The 20,319-nt window shown below is 53.4% G+C and overlaps 1 protein-coding gene across 3 annotated transcripts in view; it reads left to right on the forward strand.

Annotated features, from left to right (window-relative positions):
* ZER1 (zyg-11 related cell cycle regulator) overlaps positions 1–19,870 on the forward strand; it is a 31,661-nt gene extending 11,791 nt beyond the window's left edge. Inside the window, exons 2-16 of one of the 3 annotated variants that reach the window (XM_047831493.1) lie at positions 145–396; positions 2,698–2,848; positions 3,052–3,488; positions 3,801–3,977; positions 4,847–4,961; positions 5,128–5,274; positions 5,644–5,811; positions 9,619–9,834; positions 10,583–10,624; positions 10,787–10,906; positions 12,741–12,856; positions 13,172–13,360; positions 14,580–14,677; positions 16,091–16,193; positions 18,184–19,870. In XM_047831493.1, the coding sequence (XP_047687449.1) occupies positions 239–396; positions 2,698–2,848; positions 3,052–3,488; positions 3,801–3,977; positions 4,847–4,961; positions 5,128–5,274; positions 5,644–5,811; positions 9,619–9,834; positions 10,583–10,624; positions 10,787–10,906; positions 12,741–12,856; positions 13,172–13,360; positions 14,580–14,677; positions 16,091–16,193; positions 18,184–18,241 (2,295 nt within the window). In that variant the 5' untranslated portion in view covers positions 145–238 and the 3' untranslated portion in view covers positions 18,242–19,870. Of the gene's footprint in view, positions 1–144; positions 397–2,697; positions 2,849–3,051; positions 3,489–3,800; positions 3,978–4,846; positions 4,962–5,127; positions 5,275–5,643; positions 5,818–9,618; positions 9,835–10,582; positions 10,625–10,786; positions 10,907–12,740; positions 12,857–13,171; positions 13,361–14,579; positions 14,678–16,090; positions 16,194–18,183 lie in introns of all 3 variants that reach the window. The other 2 variants (XM_047831494.1, XM_047831491.1) reach the window with 2 other exon arrangements.
* Positions 19,871–20,319: the final 449 nt, after the last annotated feature.

Here is a 20,319-nt window from a genome sequence, read left to right on the forward strand (position 1 = left end):
GGAGCCTTGGGACGTGCCTCTGCCAGACTGCTAATTTGAGTGTGACATCCGGGGCCTCAGTTTCCCTACTCAGAGAGTGGACCTAGGGCAGCCAGTGGTTCTGGTTCTTATGGGGGACTCACTTAGCTTCTTCCTGTTCCACAGGCTGTGGTTCTGCCAATGATCCTGTGAGTGCCGGGGAGTCACCGCTGCCCCTAGGGGCTCCTGTCGTGGAGTGCCCCCCCCGCCTGTCCCCAGCATGGCGTCCGACACCCCCGAGTCCCTGATGGCCCTCTGCACCGACTTCTGCTTGCGCAACCTGGATGGCACCTTGGGCTACCTGCTGGACAAGGAGACTCTGCGGCTACATCCGGACATCTTCCTACCCAGCGAGATCTGCGACCGGCTCGTCAATGAGTGAGCAGGCGGGGGCCGGGGCACGGGCGTGAGGCTTAGCATGAGCACGCGTGGAGGCCCCGGGACCATCGTGTGCACCGTGCAGGGATGCGGCTGGGGGTACATATGTGTGAGGGGGTGTGCATGCCCTTGGGTATCTGTGGGTGCAGGAGAACACTGGTATGTTCATAGCCATAAGGTTGTACGTGTGCATGTTGCTAAGCGTGTGGAGGGGTGTGCACGTGAAGGAATGGGTGTGTGGACACACATGGGCTGCAGCACGGGGTGTGTTTGAGTATGTCCCTGCACGTGTGTATTACATCTACGAGAGAGTACAGAAACTGCATATAAGCGCAGGAGTTCTGTGCTGTTCCGTGTGCACTTGCCTGTGCCTCAAACATGTGTCTGTGTACACGTGGGCACACACGTTTGCCCACTGGTGCACAAATAACGAACCCATGAGCAGGAATTGAACCGTTCAGAAAATCTTTGTGTGGGGGCACCTGGGTGGCTCAGTCGGTTAAGCGTCCAACTCTTGATGTCATCTCAGGTCACGATCTCATGGTTCGTGAGTTCAGGCCCCGCATCGGGCTCTGTGCTGACAGTGTGGAGCCTGCTTGGGATTCTTTCTCTTCCTCTCTCTGCCCCCCCCCCACTCATTCTCTCTCTAAATAAATAAACAAACAAACACACTTTAAAAAAGAGAGAGAAAAAGAAAATCTTTATGTGGAGCCTCCAAGGACTCTCCGCTCTTAGAGGTTCCTAGCAGTAAGATGTGCATTCACTCACCTCAGGGAGTCCAGTGCCCAGAAGAGAAATTGTTAGGCCAAACAGTTGCATATAAAAGCAAGAATCTGTGGGTGCACCTGGCTGGCTCGGTCAGTGGAGCGTGCGACTCTTGATCTCAGGGTTGTGAGTTTGAACCCTATGTTGCATGTGGAGATCACTTAAAAATAAAATCTTTAAAAAAAAAAAAAAAGTTGGAACTTGTATGTGACCTGAGGACAGAGCCCAGTTTGATTTTTTTTTTTTAAACGTTTATTTATTTTTGAGACAGAGAGAGACAGAGCACGAACAGGGGAGGGGCAGAGAGAGAGGGAGACACAGAATCCGAAGCAGGCTCCAGGCTCTGAGCTGTCAGCACAGAGCCCGACGCGGGGCTCGAACTCACGGACCGTGAGATCATGACCTGAGCCGAAGTCGGACGCCTAACCGACCAAGCCACCCAGGCACCCCAGGACAGAGCCCAGTTTGTAATCATGTTCCAAGCATTTGATGCAGGTCAGGCACTTGCTTGGATGCTTTGCAGACCAGAGTTATGTCCATTTTACAGATGAAGAAACTGAACGCTGGGGAAGTTCCATTCCTCACATGAAGCTGCCCACGTAGTGAACAGTCAAGCCAGGATTTAGATTCCAGAGTGTTTGACTCAAAGCCTTTTCCACCAGACCAGGAATCTTACATTAGCTGACCTCAGCAGGGTTTTATTGAGTGCTTGCCCTGTACCCAGCTGGGATCCTTAAACTCCTTGGCTTAATCTTCCTGTTGGAAAGGGTCCTGGGAGGGGCTGATCAAGGAATCAGAAGCTGGCTTGAAGATGAGGAGTGTGGACGTGTATGTTTGTTATAGATGTGTAGGGTTTCGGGGGGAAGAGCTTGGAATTGGCTGTTGATAAGAGGCCCCTTCATCACCTTTGCACCCATGGTGCCTGGGGCCACTCTGTCTCAGCTGCACAGTGCTCGGGACCCAAATAGGTACTGTTAGAAAGAGGGGCTGTGGCGGGGGTGGGGTGGGTACCTGGGTGGTTCAGTGTGTTAAGCATCTGACTTTTTTTTTCTTTTAATTTATTTATTTCGAGAGAGAGAGAGAGAGCACACACATATGCATGAACAGGGGAGGGACAGAGAGAGAGAGGGAGAGAGAGAATCCCAAGTAGGCTCCGTGCTGATGCGAGGCTCAATCTCATGGCCGTGAAATCATGACCTGAGCTGAGATCAAGAGTCAGAAACCTAACCAACTGAGCCACCCTGGGGACCCAAGTGTCCAACTCTTGATCTCAGCTCAGGTCTTAATCTCAGGGTCAGGAGTTCAAGCCTCACATTGGGCCTCTCGTTGGGCCCTGCTCTGGACGTGAAGCCTACTAAAAAAAAAAAAAAAAAAAAATCGGTAAAAAGAAAGAAAGAAGGGCAGGGAATAGACAAGATGGAGGTTGCTGACCAGTGATGAGGGAAGGTTTCGGGGACAGGAGGCCTGGTGCTGAGCCTTGAAGGGAGAACGAGGGTCCCTGGGCTCCCCCTCAAGCCAGGCTTTCCTCCTTCCCAGGTATGTGGAGCTGGTCAACGCCGCCTGCAACTTTGAGCCGCACGAGAGCTTCTTCAGCCTTTTCTCCGACCCCCGCAGCACCCGCCTCACCCGGATCCACCTCCGTGAGGACCTGGTACAGGACCAGGACCTGGAGGCCATCCGCAAGCAGGTGAGACCCGCTTCGCCAGCCGGTGGGGATGGTCATGGGGAGGCGGCCTCGAGATGATCGGTGAGTCGGGGGCCGAGCCACGCGCCTCCAGCACAAGAATCCAGTGCATCCCCGCCTCGTACACCCCCCTCCCCAAGCTCAACTGCGGCCCAGGCCTGGGGGCGGGAGGGCAGTGCCGGTGACGGAGCTGTGCCTGCTCCCAGGACCTGGTGGAGCTGTACCTGACCAACTGCGAGAAGCTGTCCGCCAAGAGCCTGCAGACGCTGAGGAGCTTCAGCCACACCCTCGTATCCCTGAGCCTCTTCGGCTGTGCAAACATTTTCTATGAGGAGGAGAACCCAGGGGGCTGTGAAGACGAGTGCCTCGTCAATCCCACCTGCCAGGTGCTGGTCAAGGACTTCACCTTCGAGGGCTTCAGCCGCCTACGCTTCCTCAACTTGGGCCGCATGATCGACGGGGTCCCTGTGGAGTCCCTGCTACGGCCTCTCAGCTCACTGGCCGCCTTGGACCTCTCGGGCATCCAGACGAGCGACGCGGCCTTCCTAACCCAGTGGAAAGACAGCCTGGTGTCCCTTGTGCTCTACAACATGGACCTGTCAGATGACCACATCCGGGTCATCGTCCAGCTGCACAAGCTGCGGTGAGCTGCCGGCCCAGAGCTCACTGGGGCGAGGGTGGGGAGGTGGGTGTTGGCAGTCCCGTGAGGCTTCGTGAGCCCCTGGCCGGGCAGAAGTGGGGATGAAAGAGACAGTCCCCTTCCTTAAACCCAGTGTTCCGGCTGCCTCAGGGCTATCCAGGGCTTCTGGGTCCCCGCAGGCTTTTTCCCAGAATGCCCTGGAGCAGCTGTGGCGGGGATGGCCCCTCCCCTGCCATGGGCTGAAGGAGCAGGGGTCTCTGAGGCGGCCCCGACCTGTGTCCAGCTCTGACCTGTGGCCCCCGCTCCAATCTCCAGACACCTGGACATCTCCCGAGACCGCCTCTCCAGCTACTACAAGTTCAAGCTGACTCGCAAGGTGCTGAGCCTCTTTGTGCAAAAGCTGGGGAACCTGATGTCTCTGGACATCTCTGGCCACATGATCCTGGAGAACTGCAGCATCTCCAAGATGGACGAGGAGGCAGGGCAGACTAGGTGGGGACCCACCTGCCACGGTTGCCGGCGGGGTGTCTGTCATTCAACAAGCATTTACCAAGTGCCCTTCTGCCGAGTCCTGTGCTGGGTGCTGGAGATAAAGAAACGAATCAGACCCTGCCCTCTCGAAGCTGTATGAGCTAGTGGGGACAGATGAGTCCTATTAGGACGGTGATAAGGGAAGCACAGGGCTGTGGGGTTGCCCTGAAGATGAGGAAGGAGGCAGGAAGGAGGAGGAATGGCATCCACACTGTCCTGAAAGCTCTTTCTGAGTCTCCCAGGGAAAAGGTGTTCCAGCAGAGGGAACGGCATGTGTCATAGCTGGAAAATGCAAGCTTGAGGAGTGAACGGGAAATTAGGACACTCAGACTGGATAGAGACGGGGTGGTGGCGTTAAGACGGCCGGCGGTATCCACCGTGCATTAGTCATCACAGCAGATTAGGTGTCTTCCTGGTTTGGTTGGTTGAAAGATCTGATTCAAACCCATCCAGCTGTAATTGGCTGTAAGCCCTATCCTCAGCCATACTTTAGCGGGTTTGGTCGATGGGCATGCCCCTTCATGACTGTCGGTGGAAACTAAGGGTGGCACATCCTCACCAGAATGGCAGGTAGCATTTCCCGAAGGTGGCTGCAACAGTGTCTCCCACCCCACATGTTATCCGATACGACCTTGGCACCTGTCCTTCAAGAGGTGGGGGGGGTCTGTGTTTTTGCCCTTAAAAAGAGGAAAAAAAAAAAAAAAAGATGAGACTGGAGGGCCTAGAAGAGGGCCCCAAGTAAATGCCTAGCCACCCTCAGGGAGAAGCCCTTCTAAACGCAGGGCAGCCCCGGTCCACAGGCCACTGACCCCGGCATCCTCTTCCCCCAGCATTGAGCCTTCCAAGAGCAGCATCATGCCTTTCCGGGCCCTGAAGAGGCCACTGCAGTTCCTTGGGCTCTTCGAGACCTCCCTGTGCCGCCTCACACACATTCCCGCCTACAAAGTGAGAGGGAGTGGGGGAGGGAAGGAATAGGGAGCCCCGGGGGGAAGAGGGAAGGGGTTGGGCTGGGGGCCCCAAGGGGTCTCCCCTGGAGCTAGAGGCGGAGCTGGGATCCAAGGATCCCACCGCGTGGCATCTTCCAGTGGTTCTGAGCATGTTCCATTCCCAGGTAAGTGGTGACAAAAATGAGGAGCAGGTGCTGAATGCCATCGAGGCCTACACGGAGCACAGGCCTGAGATCACCTCACGGGCCATCAACCTGCTTTTTGACATCGCACGCATCGAGCGCTGCAACCAGCTTCTGCGGGCCCTGAAGGTCAGCCCTGACCCCAGGGGTCCTCGGTCTCTGGTCCATCCCTGCCTGGCAGGTCCTGGACTTGGCTGAGCCATGTCCCCAGAGCTCCCGTCCCTCCTCCACTTGTCCTCCTCACCCCCAGGACGTCGGCAGTCCTGCCCCCTGAGCCCCAGTCCCACGGTGCCTCATTTCGTCCCAGCACCGGCCTTGTCCCAGCAGCGTGGGGCTGCCCTAGTTTCTGTCCCCAACCCCTCACTTCTCTCAGAGAACAGAGTCGGGGTAAGCTGCACCCCAGAGGCCCATCTGAGCCCCCTTGCAGAGCCCTAGGCATGGCCCTGTACAACTTCAACAGGACTCGCCAACCCAGGCCCGCACCCTGTCTTCATACAGCTGGTCATCACGGCCCTCAAGTGCCACAAATATGACAAGAACATTCAAGTCACAGGCAGCGCTGCCCTCTTCTACCTGACCAATTCTGAGTACCGCTCTGAGCAGAGCATCAAGCTGCGCCGACAGGTCATCCAGGTGGTGCTGAACGGCATGGAGTCCTACCAGGAGGTGACGGTGAGCCCCCTACCCGTGACGGCCCCGCATGCTCTGGCCCAGCCGCCCCTCTTCCTGCTCGCCTCGTGCCCCAGCCTCACCAGCCGGCTTGCGGTCCCTCAGGGGGCCGTGCTTGCTCTCACCCCTTTTTGGCCTGGCGCTGTGCTGCCCCCCTCGCCACCCCCCTTACCCACGGCATCACTCCCAGACTCTGGGACCTGGCATTCAGGGCCTCTGTAACCCGGCCCCACCTGACCAGTCCGTCACCACTGCCACCCTCCACCCAGGGATCCTGTTCTCCTGCCCCTGGGCCTCCACTCATGCTGACTCCTCAGCCCTTCTGTAACACTTTGCTGGGAGGTAATTTTTTTTTCCAAGAGCTGCTTTTATTATACAAGTAACAAAACTATGGGGGCACCTCGCTGGCTCGGTCAGTAGAGCATGTGACTCTTGATCTCAGGGGCGTGAGTTCAAGCCCCACACTGGGTGTAGAGGTTACTTTTAAAAAGTATACATTTCTAAAGAAAAATAACAAAAATTTCTACTGTAGAAAAATTATAATTACGGATATATATAAAGCAAAAAAAAAAAAAAAAAAAAAAAAACCCATAATCCCACCACCCAGAATAGCCACTGTTGCTGTTGAATACCTGTCTTTCAAGATTTAGCCTGTGCATGTTTACTTAGTAAATGGGATCATTCTGCACTCACTGTTTGTATCGCGTGGATTTTTATTTCAACAGTGTCTTCCGAATGTGAACATTCCCATAATCGACCAACATTTTTACAACAGAATTTCTTAAATAATGTTTCTCTTATGCTCACAAAGTTAAGACATCTAATGCTTAGAAAACAAACAAATTCAAGCACAGCTGACCTTTGAACAACACAGGTTTTAACTGCGAGGGTCCAGTTAGATGCCAATTTTGACAAAGACAGTGCAGTGCTATCAGTATATTTTCTCCTTCTTATGATTTGCTGTCTTTTTTTTTTTTTTTGAAACTTCTTTTTTAAAAGCTTATTTTTTTGAGAGAGCACGTGCGTGCTCTGGCTCGTGCAAGCAGGGGAGGGGCACAGAGAGAATCCCAAGCAGGCTCCCTACTGTCAGCTCAGAGCCTGACGCCAGGCTCGAGCTTATAAACCTTGAGATCATGACCTGATCCGAAATCAAGAAGTCAGTTGCTTAACCGACTGAGCCACCCCGGTGCCTCCCCCGCCTTATGATTCTCTTACTAACGTTTTCTTTTCTCTAGCTGACTTCGTTGTAACGCTACAGGATATAATACACATAACATGCAAAATATGTGTTAATCAACAGTTAATGTTATCGCTAAGGCTTCAGGTCGACAGTAGGCTATTAGTGGTGAAGTTTGGCAGGGAGTCAGAAGTTGTATGTGGATTTACAGCTGTGTGGCAGCCAGGGATGGGGGTTTGGGGCCCCTAACCCTCGAGTTGTTCAAGGGTCAGGCATACTACGAAAACGTGTCAACTACGAAATGAAAGTTGTTCACAGTCCAGCTCTCCTCCACCCCACAGCTGGGTTTAACCATTGTTTTGTAATTGCTGGTGCCCGAATGGTGTTCAGTGTCCTCATCCAGGGAAGGTCGCTCTGGTGCTGACTGTGTGTTAGAGCTGGGAGGCGGTGGCCAAGCCCCATCCCCACAGAGTGGCAGGACGGGCCTGCCCAAAATGTCTGGGCTGCGGGTACTGAATCAGCGCCATGGTTGAACAGTTAGGTTGCTTTTTTTATTTTTTGCTATACCAAATAAGGCTTTGCTGACCATGCTTAATTGATTATCCTTATAATACGTGACTGGGAATTGCAGGGACAATGGGTAGGTGTATTTTCAAAGCACTTGGGATGTATTCTCGAATTATCCTCCAGAAAGGCTATGGTGGCGATGTAGCCTCTGCAGGGAGGAGAAGGCCTGCTCTCCCACTGCCTGCTAACTCCAGACTTGAGAGCGACTGATACACTGAGATTGATTTTATAATCAGGTCAAAGGGGTATCTTTTTTTTTTTTCTTGATAAAATGCTAGTTGAAGATCCCCAAATTAATAAACTCTATCAAAGAAATGAAAATTGGGGCGCCTGGGTGGCGCAGTCGGTTAAGCGTCCCGACTTCAGCCAGGTCACGATCTCGCGGTCCGGGATTTCGAGCCCCGCGTCGGGCTCTGGGCTGATGGCTCAGGGCCTGGAGCCTGTTTCCGATTCTGTGTCTCCCTCTCTCTCTGCCCCTCCCCCGTTCATGCTCTGTCTCTCTCTGTCCCAAAAAAATTAATAAACGTTGAAAAAAAAATTAAAAAAAAAAAAAAAAAATGAAAATTAAAATAACAAGAAATTACATTTCATCTTGAGAGACCAGTGATCCCCAACGTTGACAAAGGTCAGGGGAGAGCACTTTTGCATGCTTCCCACTGGTGAGGTATGAACGTACAGCCCTTTTGGAAGGCAACTGGCAGAATTTGCCAAAACTGTAAATGCATCTGCCTTTGGGTCTAGGTATTCCACAGTTGAAATGTTTTTAGAAGGAACCAGAATGTTAGCAATAGAGAGACCTAGAAAAGTAACATACAGTCCACCCACACCATGGGATATTATGGTCAATCTGTACGCCCTAATGTGGAAAGATGTCCAGTGCATGTTGATAAGTGAGGAGAAGTTTCGGACCAATATTTATAATATCTTTTTTGCCTTTCCTCTCCCCCAAATATATATATATATGTATATTTGTATTTGCATGATAGAAAAATCTAGAAGGATGCACACCAAACTTTCAGTAGCAATTTCTTCTGGGGAATAAAGGGAGAGACTAACTTTTGCCCAAATAGTACTATTTGAACTTTTTACGTGAGTAAGTATTGCTGTCGTAACTGAAAAATTTTTTTTTCTCAAAAAATATATGTGTATTTGGGGAAAAAAAGACAAAGAGTTAACTAAGGGTGGTGCCCTCTAAAGTACGATGATCTCCCAAAATCTAATGAGAAAGGATGGCAGCAAATTAAATTATAGGCAAATGCCCTGCGAATACTTTAAAAAAAAAAAAAAGCCCACAGATAACACAAAAAGAAATAGAAGATGTCAAGCAGCTTGAGGCCTCCTCCTCTGCCGGTGGGTCTGTAAACTGGTACGGCCACTTTGGCAGATCGTCGGGTGCTACCTGGTAAAGTTGAAGACGTGCACGCCCCGTGGCCCTGAAGCCCCGCCCTGGCGCCTGTGCCGTAGAGAAGCCCATGTACGTGGAGGCTGGGATGCGTGTACCAGACATTGAGGCTGCCGAGCACTGAAGCCCCCCTCGGATGTCCACCAACAGTGGGATGGACGAATAAATCAAAGTACCAGACCGCAACGGAAGGATGAATGCTTTTCAGATACTTATAACAACACCGTTGACCTGGCACACTACGGTTGAACGAACATAAGCAGGATGCTAGAGAATGTTCCATATGGAATAGCAGGGATAGTAGTTCTCTCTAGTGGGGAGGAGGGCTTCTGATCAGGAAAGGGACCTATGGGGATTCCCGGGTGCTGGCAGGGTGGTGACAAAGTTGTTGGAAAGCTTGTTTGCTTCACACATGCTTGTAAAAAACTATACATTTGTGCTTTATGCCCTCTTCTGTATGAAGATTATATTTCATGGTTTTTTGTTTGTTTGTTTTTTTAATGTTTAAAAAAAAAAAAAAAGCCCTGTAGTCTCCTCTTTCAGAAAGCCTTCCTGGACCAGCACAGCTCTGGCTAATCCCACAGCTCTAGCGAGCCCCTGGAGTCCAGCTCCCGAGTCTGACCCTGACTGCTTCGCTTGTCTCCCGGCCCGGCCCCAGGTCCAGCGGAACTGCTGCTTGACTCTCTGTAACTTCAGCATCCCCGAGGAGCTAGAATTCCAGTACCGCCGGGTCAACGAGCTCCTGCTCAGTATCCTCAACCCCACGCGGCAGGACGAGTCCATCCAGCGTATCGCCGTGCACCTGTGCAACGCCCTGGTCTGCCAGGTGGACAACGACCACAAGGAGGCCGTGGGCAAGATGGGCTTTGTTGTGGTGCGTGCCCGCGGGCTGCACCCCCTTCCCTCCCTCCCCGCCTTCCTCTTCCACAGCCCCCCTGCCTGCCGCATGAAGGGTTGAGGCCAGACCCAAGGAAGAGTCTCCTAACCATGAATGTAGCTCATGTCCCTGGAGATTTCCTCCGCCTGGAACACTCTGACATCTTCTCTCGGTCCCTCCATCCGTCCATTTGGTCCCACTGTCCAAGCTGCTCCTGGCTCCTCAGACCAGGTCCCCTGTTAGGTCTTTCTAACTGGGGTTAAATAAGCCTCTGAGGGACTGCCTGCTTCACTTTGGCCTCCCCACTGGGTTGTGATTCTGCGGGGAAAGACACCGTGATTGTTCCTGCTTTCGTGGTGACATCCCCAGCTCTTCCTACTGTGGTACCTGGCGCACGGGGGGCGGATAAGTATTTGCTCGGGAATGGGAGGAAAAAATGAAGCAGAAGCATCTAGTTTCTTCATCTCACTTATTGCTGGCTAGGCTGGAGCCCACACAGGGGAGGGCCAGGCCCAAAGCTACATTGGGAATCGGGGTCGAGCCAGGACTAGCCCCCAGGCCTCCTAATGCTAATGCCAAGTCTGTGGGTTGCACTTCTTCAGACCAGATAGGCGAATTTGGTCTTGTCAGGATGGATTAGCCAAGAACGGAACTGCTGTGCTGACTCTCCCTCCATCTTGGTTCGGGGAGGGACATGGTAGCTCTTGAGCCCTGGTCCCCTGCAAGTTCTCTTCTCTGCCCACAGACCATGCTGAAGCTGATTCAGAAGAAACTGCTAGACAAGATAGTAAGTCGAGTCTTCATGAAGCTGCTTTGCCCCTCCCTTAGCCCATGAGGGGACGGTCTGCCCCTGGAGGAGACCCTTATTTTGTGAGGGGATGCCCTCATGGGTGCTGGGAGCCCGCGGGGCCCTGCAAGCGGGCCGTGCTGAGCCCTCCGTTGCCTTCAGTGTGACCAGGTGATGGAGTTCTCCTGGAGTGCCCTGTGGAACATCACGGACGAGACGCCGGACAACTGCGAGATGTTCCTCAACTTCAATGGCATGAAGCTCTTCCTGGACTGCCTGAAGGTACTGCCCGTCTCCAGCGGCAGCAGCCTCCTTGGCCACCCACGTGGCCACTCTTCTGTCCCCAGGCCTCCCACCAATCGTATCTGCCAGCAACCCCTTTCCCCAGAGTTCCTGTGGGAGGTCTGACTCACAGGCCCACCCCCTCTCTTAGAGCCCTCCCTCCAAGGGAAAACCCAGCCCCATCCGTCTTGGCAGTAATTTCTAGGCTGCCCACAGTCCAGCTGGGGACCACTGAGGTATCAGCTGGGCAGAATTTTGTCCAGTAGATGGCTTTATTTTATTTTACTATTTATTTGGATGGTATTTTCAAGTAATCACTACACCCACCATGGGGCTCGAACTCACAACCCCAAGGTCAAGAGTTGCACATTCCACCCACTGAGCCAGACAGGCACCACCAGTAGGATGGTCTTTTTTTTTTTTTTTTCCCTTATTTGTTTTTTTTAAAGTGTGTTTATTTTTATTTTTATTTTTTTTAATTTTTTTAAACATTTATTTATTTTTTGAAACACAGAGACAGAGCATGAGTGGGGAAGGGGACAGAGAGAGAGGGAGACACAGAATCTGAAGCAGGCTCCAGGATCTGAGCTGTCCGCACAGAGCCCCATGCGGGGCTTGAACTCACGAACCATGAGATCATGACCTGAGCTGAAGTCAGACGCTTAAGTGACTGAGCCACCCAGGCGCCCCAAAAGTGTGTTTATTTATTTTGAGACAGAGAGAAAAACAATGCATGAGCAGGGGAGGGCAGAAGGAGAGGGAAAGAGAATCCCAAGCAGGCTCAGCACTGTCAGTGTGGAGCCCATCATGGGGCTTGAACCCACTAACCATGAGATCATGACCTGAGCCGAAATCAAGAGTTAGATGCTTAACCGACTGAGCCATCCAGGCGCCCCAGAATGTTCTTTAAAAACAGGGGCTCCTGGGTGACTCAGTTGGTTAAGCATCCGACTTCAGCTCAGGTCATGATCTCACGGTTAGTGGGTTCAAGCCCCTTGTTGGGCTCTGTGCTGACAGCTCGGAGCTTGGAGCCTGCTTAAGATTCTCTGTCTCCCTCTCTCTGCCCCTCCCCCACTTGCACTCTGTCTCTGTCTCTCAAAAATAATGTTAAAAAAAATTGGGGGGTGCCTGGGTGGCTCAGCTGGTTAAGCGTCCGAATTTGTGGTTCGTGGGTTCGAGCCCCATGTCGGGCTCTGTGCTGACAGCTCAGAACCTGGAGCCTGCTTTGGATTCTGTGTCTCCCTCTTTCCCTGTTCCTCCCCCATTCACACTCTGTATCTCTCTCTCTCTCTCTCTCTCAAAAAGAAATAAAGATAAAGAATTTTTTTTTTAATTTAAAACTCATCCTGGGGGTGCCTGGCTGGCTCAGTCAGTCGGTAGAGCATGTGACTCTTGATTTCAGGGTCGTGAATCCAAGCCCCACATTGGGCATAGAGCTTACTTTAAAACCAATAAATAAATGGTAGCAATTATTAAACAAATAAATAAAACACACTCATCCTCTATTTTCTTGCTCTAGTTTCTATGAAGTTTCCCTTAAACTAATATTTTGAGCTTTGGCAAATAGAACCTTGTTTGTCCTATTTGCAGTTTTGTAGGTCAGCTCTCCACTCAGCCTTTGATTTTGTGGCAAGGAGTCCCCACCATTTTAATCCCGTATAGAATGTACCCAGGACTGTCCTAGGTGCACTAGAAGGTATATGGCCAGCATATTGTTCCCCTTCTTTGTCCAGTCGGAATGGCCAGACGGATACCCGTCAAGTTTCTAGGTTAACAATACCAGATGCTAATTAAGTACTAATTGATGTGGCCCTAATGGCTCTCATTTTGTCAGGAATTCCCAGAGAAGCAGGAACTGCATCGGAATATGCTAGGACTCTTGGGGAATGTGGCAGAGGTGAAGGAGCTGCGGCCCCAACTAATGACTTCCCAATTTATCAGTGTCTTCAGGTTAGTATTTCTTTCCTTTCCCTTTTTGCCTTTGCTGCCAGGATGCTCAGAGCTCCTAGTCTATGCTGAGTTGCGGTAATTGCTCTTAGCCTAGGTTTCTGTTAGAAATGTCACCGATGGTTTCTTTCAACCCTCCATAAGTAGTCCTCTTGTAACTGTATCTTAAGCGATCTCAGATCCTAACTTTTAGAAGTCACCTGGGTATGGATAATAGGTGATCAATCAGCAGTGCATCTGGCATCTGGTTTGTAAGCTGGGGTCCAGCAGCTGGGGTCTGAAGAGGGACTTAGAGGGGTTTTTCTCTCCTCTCGGCAGCAACCTGCTGGAGAGCAAAGCTGACGGAATTGAGGTTTCGTACAATGCCTGCGGTGTCCTCTCCCACATCATGTTCGACGGGCCTGAGGCGTGGGGCATCTGTGAACCCCAGCGGGAGGAGGTGGAGGAACGCATGTGGGCAGCCATCCAGAGCTGGGACATCAACTCACGGAGAAATATCAATTACAGGTGCGGAGTGAGGAGGGGTGGGGTGTGCGAGTGGGGACCGTTTGGAGACAGGATGCTCGTTCCCAACAAGGTCTGGTGAGAACTTACCTTTCTTCTTCTAGTTGGGGTCAGGCCTCCCTGAGGAACAGTCCACACAGGGCACACATCTCACCCATAAAGCTTAGTGCGTGTTTCATGCACATCAGCACCTGCGTGAACCCAAAGTTTCCTGCCTACAGACATTTGATACATGCATATCTGTGGGAAGAAAAAAGAAGAAGAAGAAGAAGAAGAAGAAGAAGAAGAAGAAGAAGAAAAGACAGACGCACAATAGGAAACAAAACAGGAACCGTTCATGAGCTCAGTCCCTGAAAGGACCTCTGCTCACAGTCTAGCACCCCTCTTCCGGCAGTTTCCCTCTGCACGGATTTAATTCTGTGCAGTCCAGCGGGCATCAAGTCTTCCTATCTTGTGACTGAATTTCCAGCCACAGGGTATGGGACTCGATGACTTTCTATGTGCAGATGGGCCGTCTTGTACTGACTGACGTTGACGCTGAAAACCCACATTGGGAGGAAGGGGCTCATGCTTGTGGCTTTGCCAATTACCGTCATTCCCAAGGAGAGATGGAGTGAATCACTGGGCCAGGGCGTTTGCACATACATTTTTCAGGCTTTTGGACCATGAGTCCAGATGGCCCATTGAAGGCCCTCCTAAGAAGCGTAGGGATGTCTGGGTGGCCCAGTGGGTTAAGTGACTTCAGCTGGGGTCATGATCTCATGGATCATGAGTTCGAGCCCCACGTCAGGCTCTCTGCTGTCAGATGGAGCCCACTTCGGATCCTCTTTTCCCCCCCGCCTTTCAAAAATAAATAAACACACTTACACCAAAAAGGCCGTTCTAAGAAGTACAGTCACACTTCTGTTTCTCAGGGTACATCTCCCTGCCTCCCCCAAGACTGGGTCTTTCCTTCTTGCCAAGGCCTCTGTTTCTGCACCACCTAATCTGTGTTCCTCCTACCTCCCTTACGTGTCCATGCTCTTGACCTCTCTTACAAGGGAGCTCCCTTTGTGGAGCCTGAAGTGTGCCGACGGGCCAGATGCCCCTGTATCTGTTGTATCCTATTATCCTGCTTGTGGCTTGTCTCTAGGACCCTCCAGGGAGGAGAACCCTTCAACCAGAGAAGATGCACTCCCCCAACCCCTGGCATGAGATGTGACCTTGATTTTTCTTTCTACAGGTCGTTTGAGCCAATTCTTCGTCTCCTTCCCCAGGGCATCTCCCCTGTCAGCCAGCACTGGGCCACCTGGGCCCTGTACAACCTTGTGTCTGTCTACCGTGAGTACCACTCGTCCTTTGGTCAGACACAGGGACGCTCCCCTGGCTGCAGGCAGACTTGCCCTCAGGGAATTTATAACCGGGTGAGGAACACTAAGAGCACACAGCCCTCTTCTTTCCAGAATCTTTGGGACGCCCAGCATAATGGCTGGCCTGGCCTCATCACCAGAAGCAAGCCTGGCAGGCCAGATAGCCCATCCAGAGCTCCCAGACAGCTTTCTTAATGCCTCCTGCTTCCAGACAAGTGACTAGTCCAAAATCTCCATGCCTTCTGGAGGATGGAGTAAAACCAACCCAGACAGAGAACTAACCCCTGAGGAAACAGACTTCCCAGGGAACAGGAGAGAACTTTAAAACAAACCTAACTTTATTCCGCAAAGAGAGTCCCAGCCTCCCATAGAAGCGCCTGAACCGTCCTCTGCCCCGTGGCTTTGGGTGGAGGACAGAGTTGCAGCCCTGGGAGACCTTGATGACAGGCCAGGTTTGACCCTCATTGTCTTTCTTACTGGTCATGTGACCTCACACGGGTTATACAACCTCTCTGGGCCTCGGTTTCCTCATGTTTAAAATGGGATAAAAACAGGATTGCTGTAAAAAGAGACATGTGACGTGCTTAGGACAGTGCTTGGCCCATACCAGCTCTCCAATAAGCATTCGCCTTTTTCGTTATTACTTGAGGCTAGCTTTACCAAAAAATAGTACCTTCCCTCAAAAAGCAGTGTAGTACAGAGGAAAGAGCCCTGAGCTGGGACCCCCTTGGACAAGGCCTCTGTCTCTCTGAACCTCAATTCTTTCATCTATAAAATGGAGGGATAAAAATAGCTCCTACTACATAGAGCTGTGTGTGTTGGGGGTGGGGGTGGGGGGTCCACTGAAATGCCCGTGTTCTCCACAGAGTGTAAAGCCCTGGATACCGAGCACTAGAATGTTCTTTATCGGCATGAACTGTGAACCCAATAATAGGAAGGAGTGGTAGTTCCAACCTGGCTGGTCACCAGTATCACCTGGTGGTATTTTGTTAAAAATGCAAATAAATACAGGCTCCTGGGTCTGTTGAATCAGAATGCCCGAGAACAGGGCTTAGGAATCTGTATTTTTACGAAAGTTTCTCAGGGATTGGAAGCCACTGGTTTGGGTGACATTTCCCATTAGGGTGAGCCGTGGAAAGAAATGTGACTGCGGACCAAAGTAGCCTTTTCCAAGGATTCACCCCTTGCTCCCGCATTGGGCCCAGGAACTCAGGCCCTTGGGGGTAGGCACAAGCATGGCTCCTCCTGGGCGCAGCAGTGTCCTCACCAGGCTGGGTCTTCACCTCACCCCTCTGGGAGGGCAGCCCTCACAGCAAGGGTGGATTCTGGGCCACAGGTTGCCGGAAGACCTACCCTGACCACCTGCTGTCTGCCCCTTCCGCAGCGGACAAGTACTGCCCCCTGCTGATCAAAGAAGGGGGGCTGCCCCTTCTGAAGGACATGATCAAGATGGCCACCGCTCGGCAGGAGACCAAGGAAATGGCCCGGTAAGAGACGGGCAGTGTTTCCACTTGAAGCCTTGGTTTGGGGGAGTGGGGGACACTGCGGGGAGGCCCACCCCCGGGGGCTAGGAATGGCTGAGATTCCCAGGGGCAACTCAGGAGTTGAGTGTGGAGGTGGACAGTGTCCCAACGTCCAGTGGGGGCCTCCCTGAATGTCATTTTGGCCAGTGTGGCTGGAAACTAGATCATCGAGCTCCGAACAGAGCATCATTGCCCTCGTCTGTCAGCTTCATTTTCTTTTACTCCCAACGAATCCCGTCCTCTCATTACTGGCCCTTAGCAAGTCAGGTCGGAAATCATCATTATTTATTTATTTTGTAAACATTTATTCATTTTTGAGAGACAGAGAGTGAACAGGGGAGGGTCAGAGAGAGAGGGAGACGCAGAATCCGAAGCAGCTCCGGGCTCTGAGCTGTGAGCACAGAGCCCAATGTGGGGCTTGAACCGCGAGATGGTGACCTGAGCCGCAGTTGGAGGTTTAACCGACTGAGCCACCCAGGCCCCCCAAGATTCATCATTACTTTTGGCCAAAGACCTTCTAACTAAAGAGAGGATGCAGTGTGGTAGAGGTCACTGTAGAGACCTGGCAGGCGAGCGTAAGTGGGTTTCCAGGCGTGAAGGCCCTGCCCATGGCAGAGCTTCCGGGCCCGGCTGCTGTGCGGTTTTCATGACTGTGTCCGACCCCTCAGCAGCCCTGGTCCCGCACCCGTCAGCGCATGAGCGACTCTCAGGGATCCTGCACATGGCAGTCAGCAGTCCCCGCTCTCTCCGGGATCCGTTCCAGAAGGGAGCCTGCTTGCATTTGCCCCAGCTGTAAACACGGTGTAGAACCGGGAGCATCAGGGAGGAGGGCCTGGAGCTGAGAAGCACCCAAACAAGGACTCCCGGGGCTGCCGAGGGCCGTCCGTTTCTGCAGTTTCCTGTGGCACAGGCACTTCGTAAACGTTCACGGACAGATTTGTCTGAGTTTGAGAATGGTAAAATGAGTGGTTCTCAAACTTAATCTCCCTAAAGAATCACCCGAAAAGATTGTTAAAAACCTACAGGCCCACCCTTTCTTTCCCAGTGGGTCTGGGAGCTATCAGCAGGGATCCCAGGAGATTTGAAAAGCTGGGTAAGACCGGCTCATAAACCTACCCCGCTCCCCTTGCGCATCTCTGTGAGACCCGAGACGTGTATCCGAGCTAGCCGGCCCATCTGAAGGGGGAGCTCAGGAGTCACCCCACCCATCCTGCTCCTGTCCTACTCTGGGCGCCTCTTCAGCATATGGAGGCTGCCGTGAACACTGCTCCCGGCCCCTGACCGACCCAAAGGCTTAGCGTTGAATGGGAAGGCCATCTGGGTCCAGGGTGACTCTAGTAGGGCAGTGGTTCTCCAGGATCAGCCCGGGGCGGGGCGGGGGGGGGGGGGGGGGGGCGCGGCGAGAGACTGGGGCCCTGAGCACCAGTGGTAGTTCCTGACCGCTGCCCTGGGCCTGGCCTCTGCAGGGTGTCAGGGGCCCTCGTGTAGGGATGGTTGCCCTGGCCCCCACCCAGTCGCCTCAGACCTTCAGGTGAATCTGACACGCAGGCAGTTTGGGGTCCACTGGTAGACTCTGGGGAAGAAAAAGGCCTGGGTGTGCAGGGGGAAAGTAAAGAAGGAAGACAGTGCTCAAGAAAGGAGCAGCGGGTTGGGAAGGTCAGGCCTGAGCCGATGCAGGGGAGCCCCTAAGCGCAGAGGCTCTGGGGCTGAGGGGGGTGGGGAGGAAGGGGGGGAGCACAGAGCACCGATGGTATTTGTGGCCACAGGGACCGTTGTCCTGGGCGTTCCTCACGGGTCGGCCGCCCCGCCAGCCCCTTGAAACGCATCACCTCAGTCAGCATCAGCATCACCGCTGACATTCGCTCACAAATACAGCAGCCTCATCAGCTGGGAGGGGCTGGGCCCAGCCCACCCCGAGGCCGCCCCCTGATCCTCTCTCCCCCATGGTCTCCAGCAAGGTGATTGAGCACTGCAGTAACTTTAAAGAGGAGAACATGGACACGTCCAGATAGAGGCCTCCGTCCCCACGGCCGCCACTGCTCTGGACCACGAGGCCAGGAGGAAGTTCTCAAGCAGCCCAGCGGGCAGACCCCCACCGGGGAGCCTTCCGCTGGATGAAGGGACACAGGGGGACTTTTGCACAACCGATGCTTTTCCTTAACATTAGTGAGATATATATATATTATATATATATTATATATATATATTATTTTTTTTGGTTAGGAAGTGTGAAGTTTTGTGTGTATGATTTCTGTACAAAAACAAAAGAAACACTCCTTGAGTCCTCGCAGCTTCCTTGGCCATTCTCAAGCCCCAACTCCAAGCCTTCATCGCTGCCACTCACTCCTGCCCCCCCACCCCCGACTAAATGCCTCTAACGTTGTGAGAGTCCAGTCCTTTCCCAGTGACCTCAGACCCTGGCCTCACTTCCCATTAGGAGAGGCAGCAGGCTTTTAACAGCCCACTCCAGCACCCCAACCCACCCCCCAAAGCCTGAGAACCCCCTCTGGGCTCCTGGGTGTGGCTGATGGCGTTCGGGATGAAAACTAGCCCCACTGGGTCTCCCAAATGCCTTGGTGCTCCCGGCCGTGGGCCATCTGGGGCGAGGAAGTGAGTGCTCAGGCCCAGGCAGCCCCGGCCCCAGAGGACCCTCAGGAGTGGGGCTCACAGCGGCCCCGCTGTTCTCTGCCCGGGCCTGCCTGAGGCCACGCTGCTACGGAGGCTTCCTCCTGGTCTCCCACCAGGTCCCAGGCTACTGAAGGCCCCAGCCCAGGGCTGGTCAGAACTCCGGCAGATTCCACTGCCTCTTCTGCCAAACAGATTCAGCACCTGCCCCAGCCCTGGAAGCCAGCACCTCTGGGACCGGGGCTTGCCCCTCACTCCCCAGCCCTTCGCCTGCCCGCAGTACCCATGGTGCCCAGGCACCCCACCAGCAGAACTGAGCCGGCCTCATTCGCCTCCCCCACCCGACCTGCCCAGCTGCCTGGAGGACCCCACCTGTCTCTCTGTGAGGCAGGAGGTCCCCACTCCAGCCGGACCCGCAGCAACAGCTAACTGCCTCCAGACCAGCACTGGGCACAGCCTGCAGTGGCCCCGCGTGGCCCTTCCGAGCCTCTCCTCCCTGTCCCCAGGCTTTACCTTGGGAACCTCTGTGCCGTGTTTCAGAGAAGTGTGAGCCGCAAATGTATCTCGAAATATCTTGTGGTCCTCCCTTGATGTAACTCCGAATTGCTTCTCGTGAGACAGGCAGTGGTAAGGATGCCCTTCCAGAACAAGGCGCTGAGGGAGCAGGGCCGACTCTGCAGGCTTCCCTTTGGGGATGACCTTTCTTCCTTCCTCCTTCCCTGGGCCTGTTTTTGGATTCTTCTAGCATTTCTGCCTCCAGGCAGGACAGGCTGGATGAGCAGCCCCCGGGAGAGGCACCGGCCTCCCCTGAAGTCTGTCCCTGCCAGCCCTGGGAAGGGGCCGGCTGCCCCGCACTCCCCCAGCTCGGCAAACAGGCCACATCTGCCCCTCCCTCCATGCTCACATGGCCTGAGCCAGACCCTGGGCAGAGCTCCCATTGCATTGCTTTACCACCTGGGGCCTGAGTAAATGTCTGTACTTTGGGATGTCACAGAAATACATTTTTGTGCAAAGTGGAGAAGAGCAGAGTGTCGTTTTTGCAGAAGGGACGGGGTCCGGAGAGGGGCTGTGGCCAGTCTGGGCACTGGGCCTAGCGAAGGGACCTGCGACAGGGAGGGTACGTCGGGTCGATCTGTGTGCCCGGCCTGGAGGCCCTGTCAGCTGCAGCCTGGGGACAGGTGGCAGATCGGGCTGAAGTTCCTGCCTCCTCTGCGTTCTCTCCATGCCCCCGTGCCGACTGACACTGGGGTACAGCTGGCAACAGCCCAACAGGGCCCCTGCCCAGGGCGGTTGCGTCTGATTGTAGAGACAATGTTATGTGTGGGATTATGCCCCGGCTTACGGGGAGCAGGGAGCAGAGAGGGCGCCCCTTGTGGGCTGGTAGGACTGGAGGGGGGCCCTGGGGAGACTGGAGTTAGCAGGACAACAGTGCTGCAGGGACAGAAGAGCTAACGTAGTTTCTGAT

Source organism: Prionailurus viverrinus, chromosome D4, assembly GCF_022837055.1.
Source record: "Prionailurus viverrinus isolate Anna chromosome D4, UM_Priviv_1.0, whole genome shotgun sequence".
NCBI classification, from domain to species: domain Eukaryota; kingdom Metazoa; phylum Chordata; class Mammalia; order Carnivora; family Felidae; genus Prionailurus; species Prionailurus viverrinus.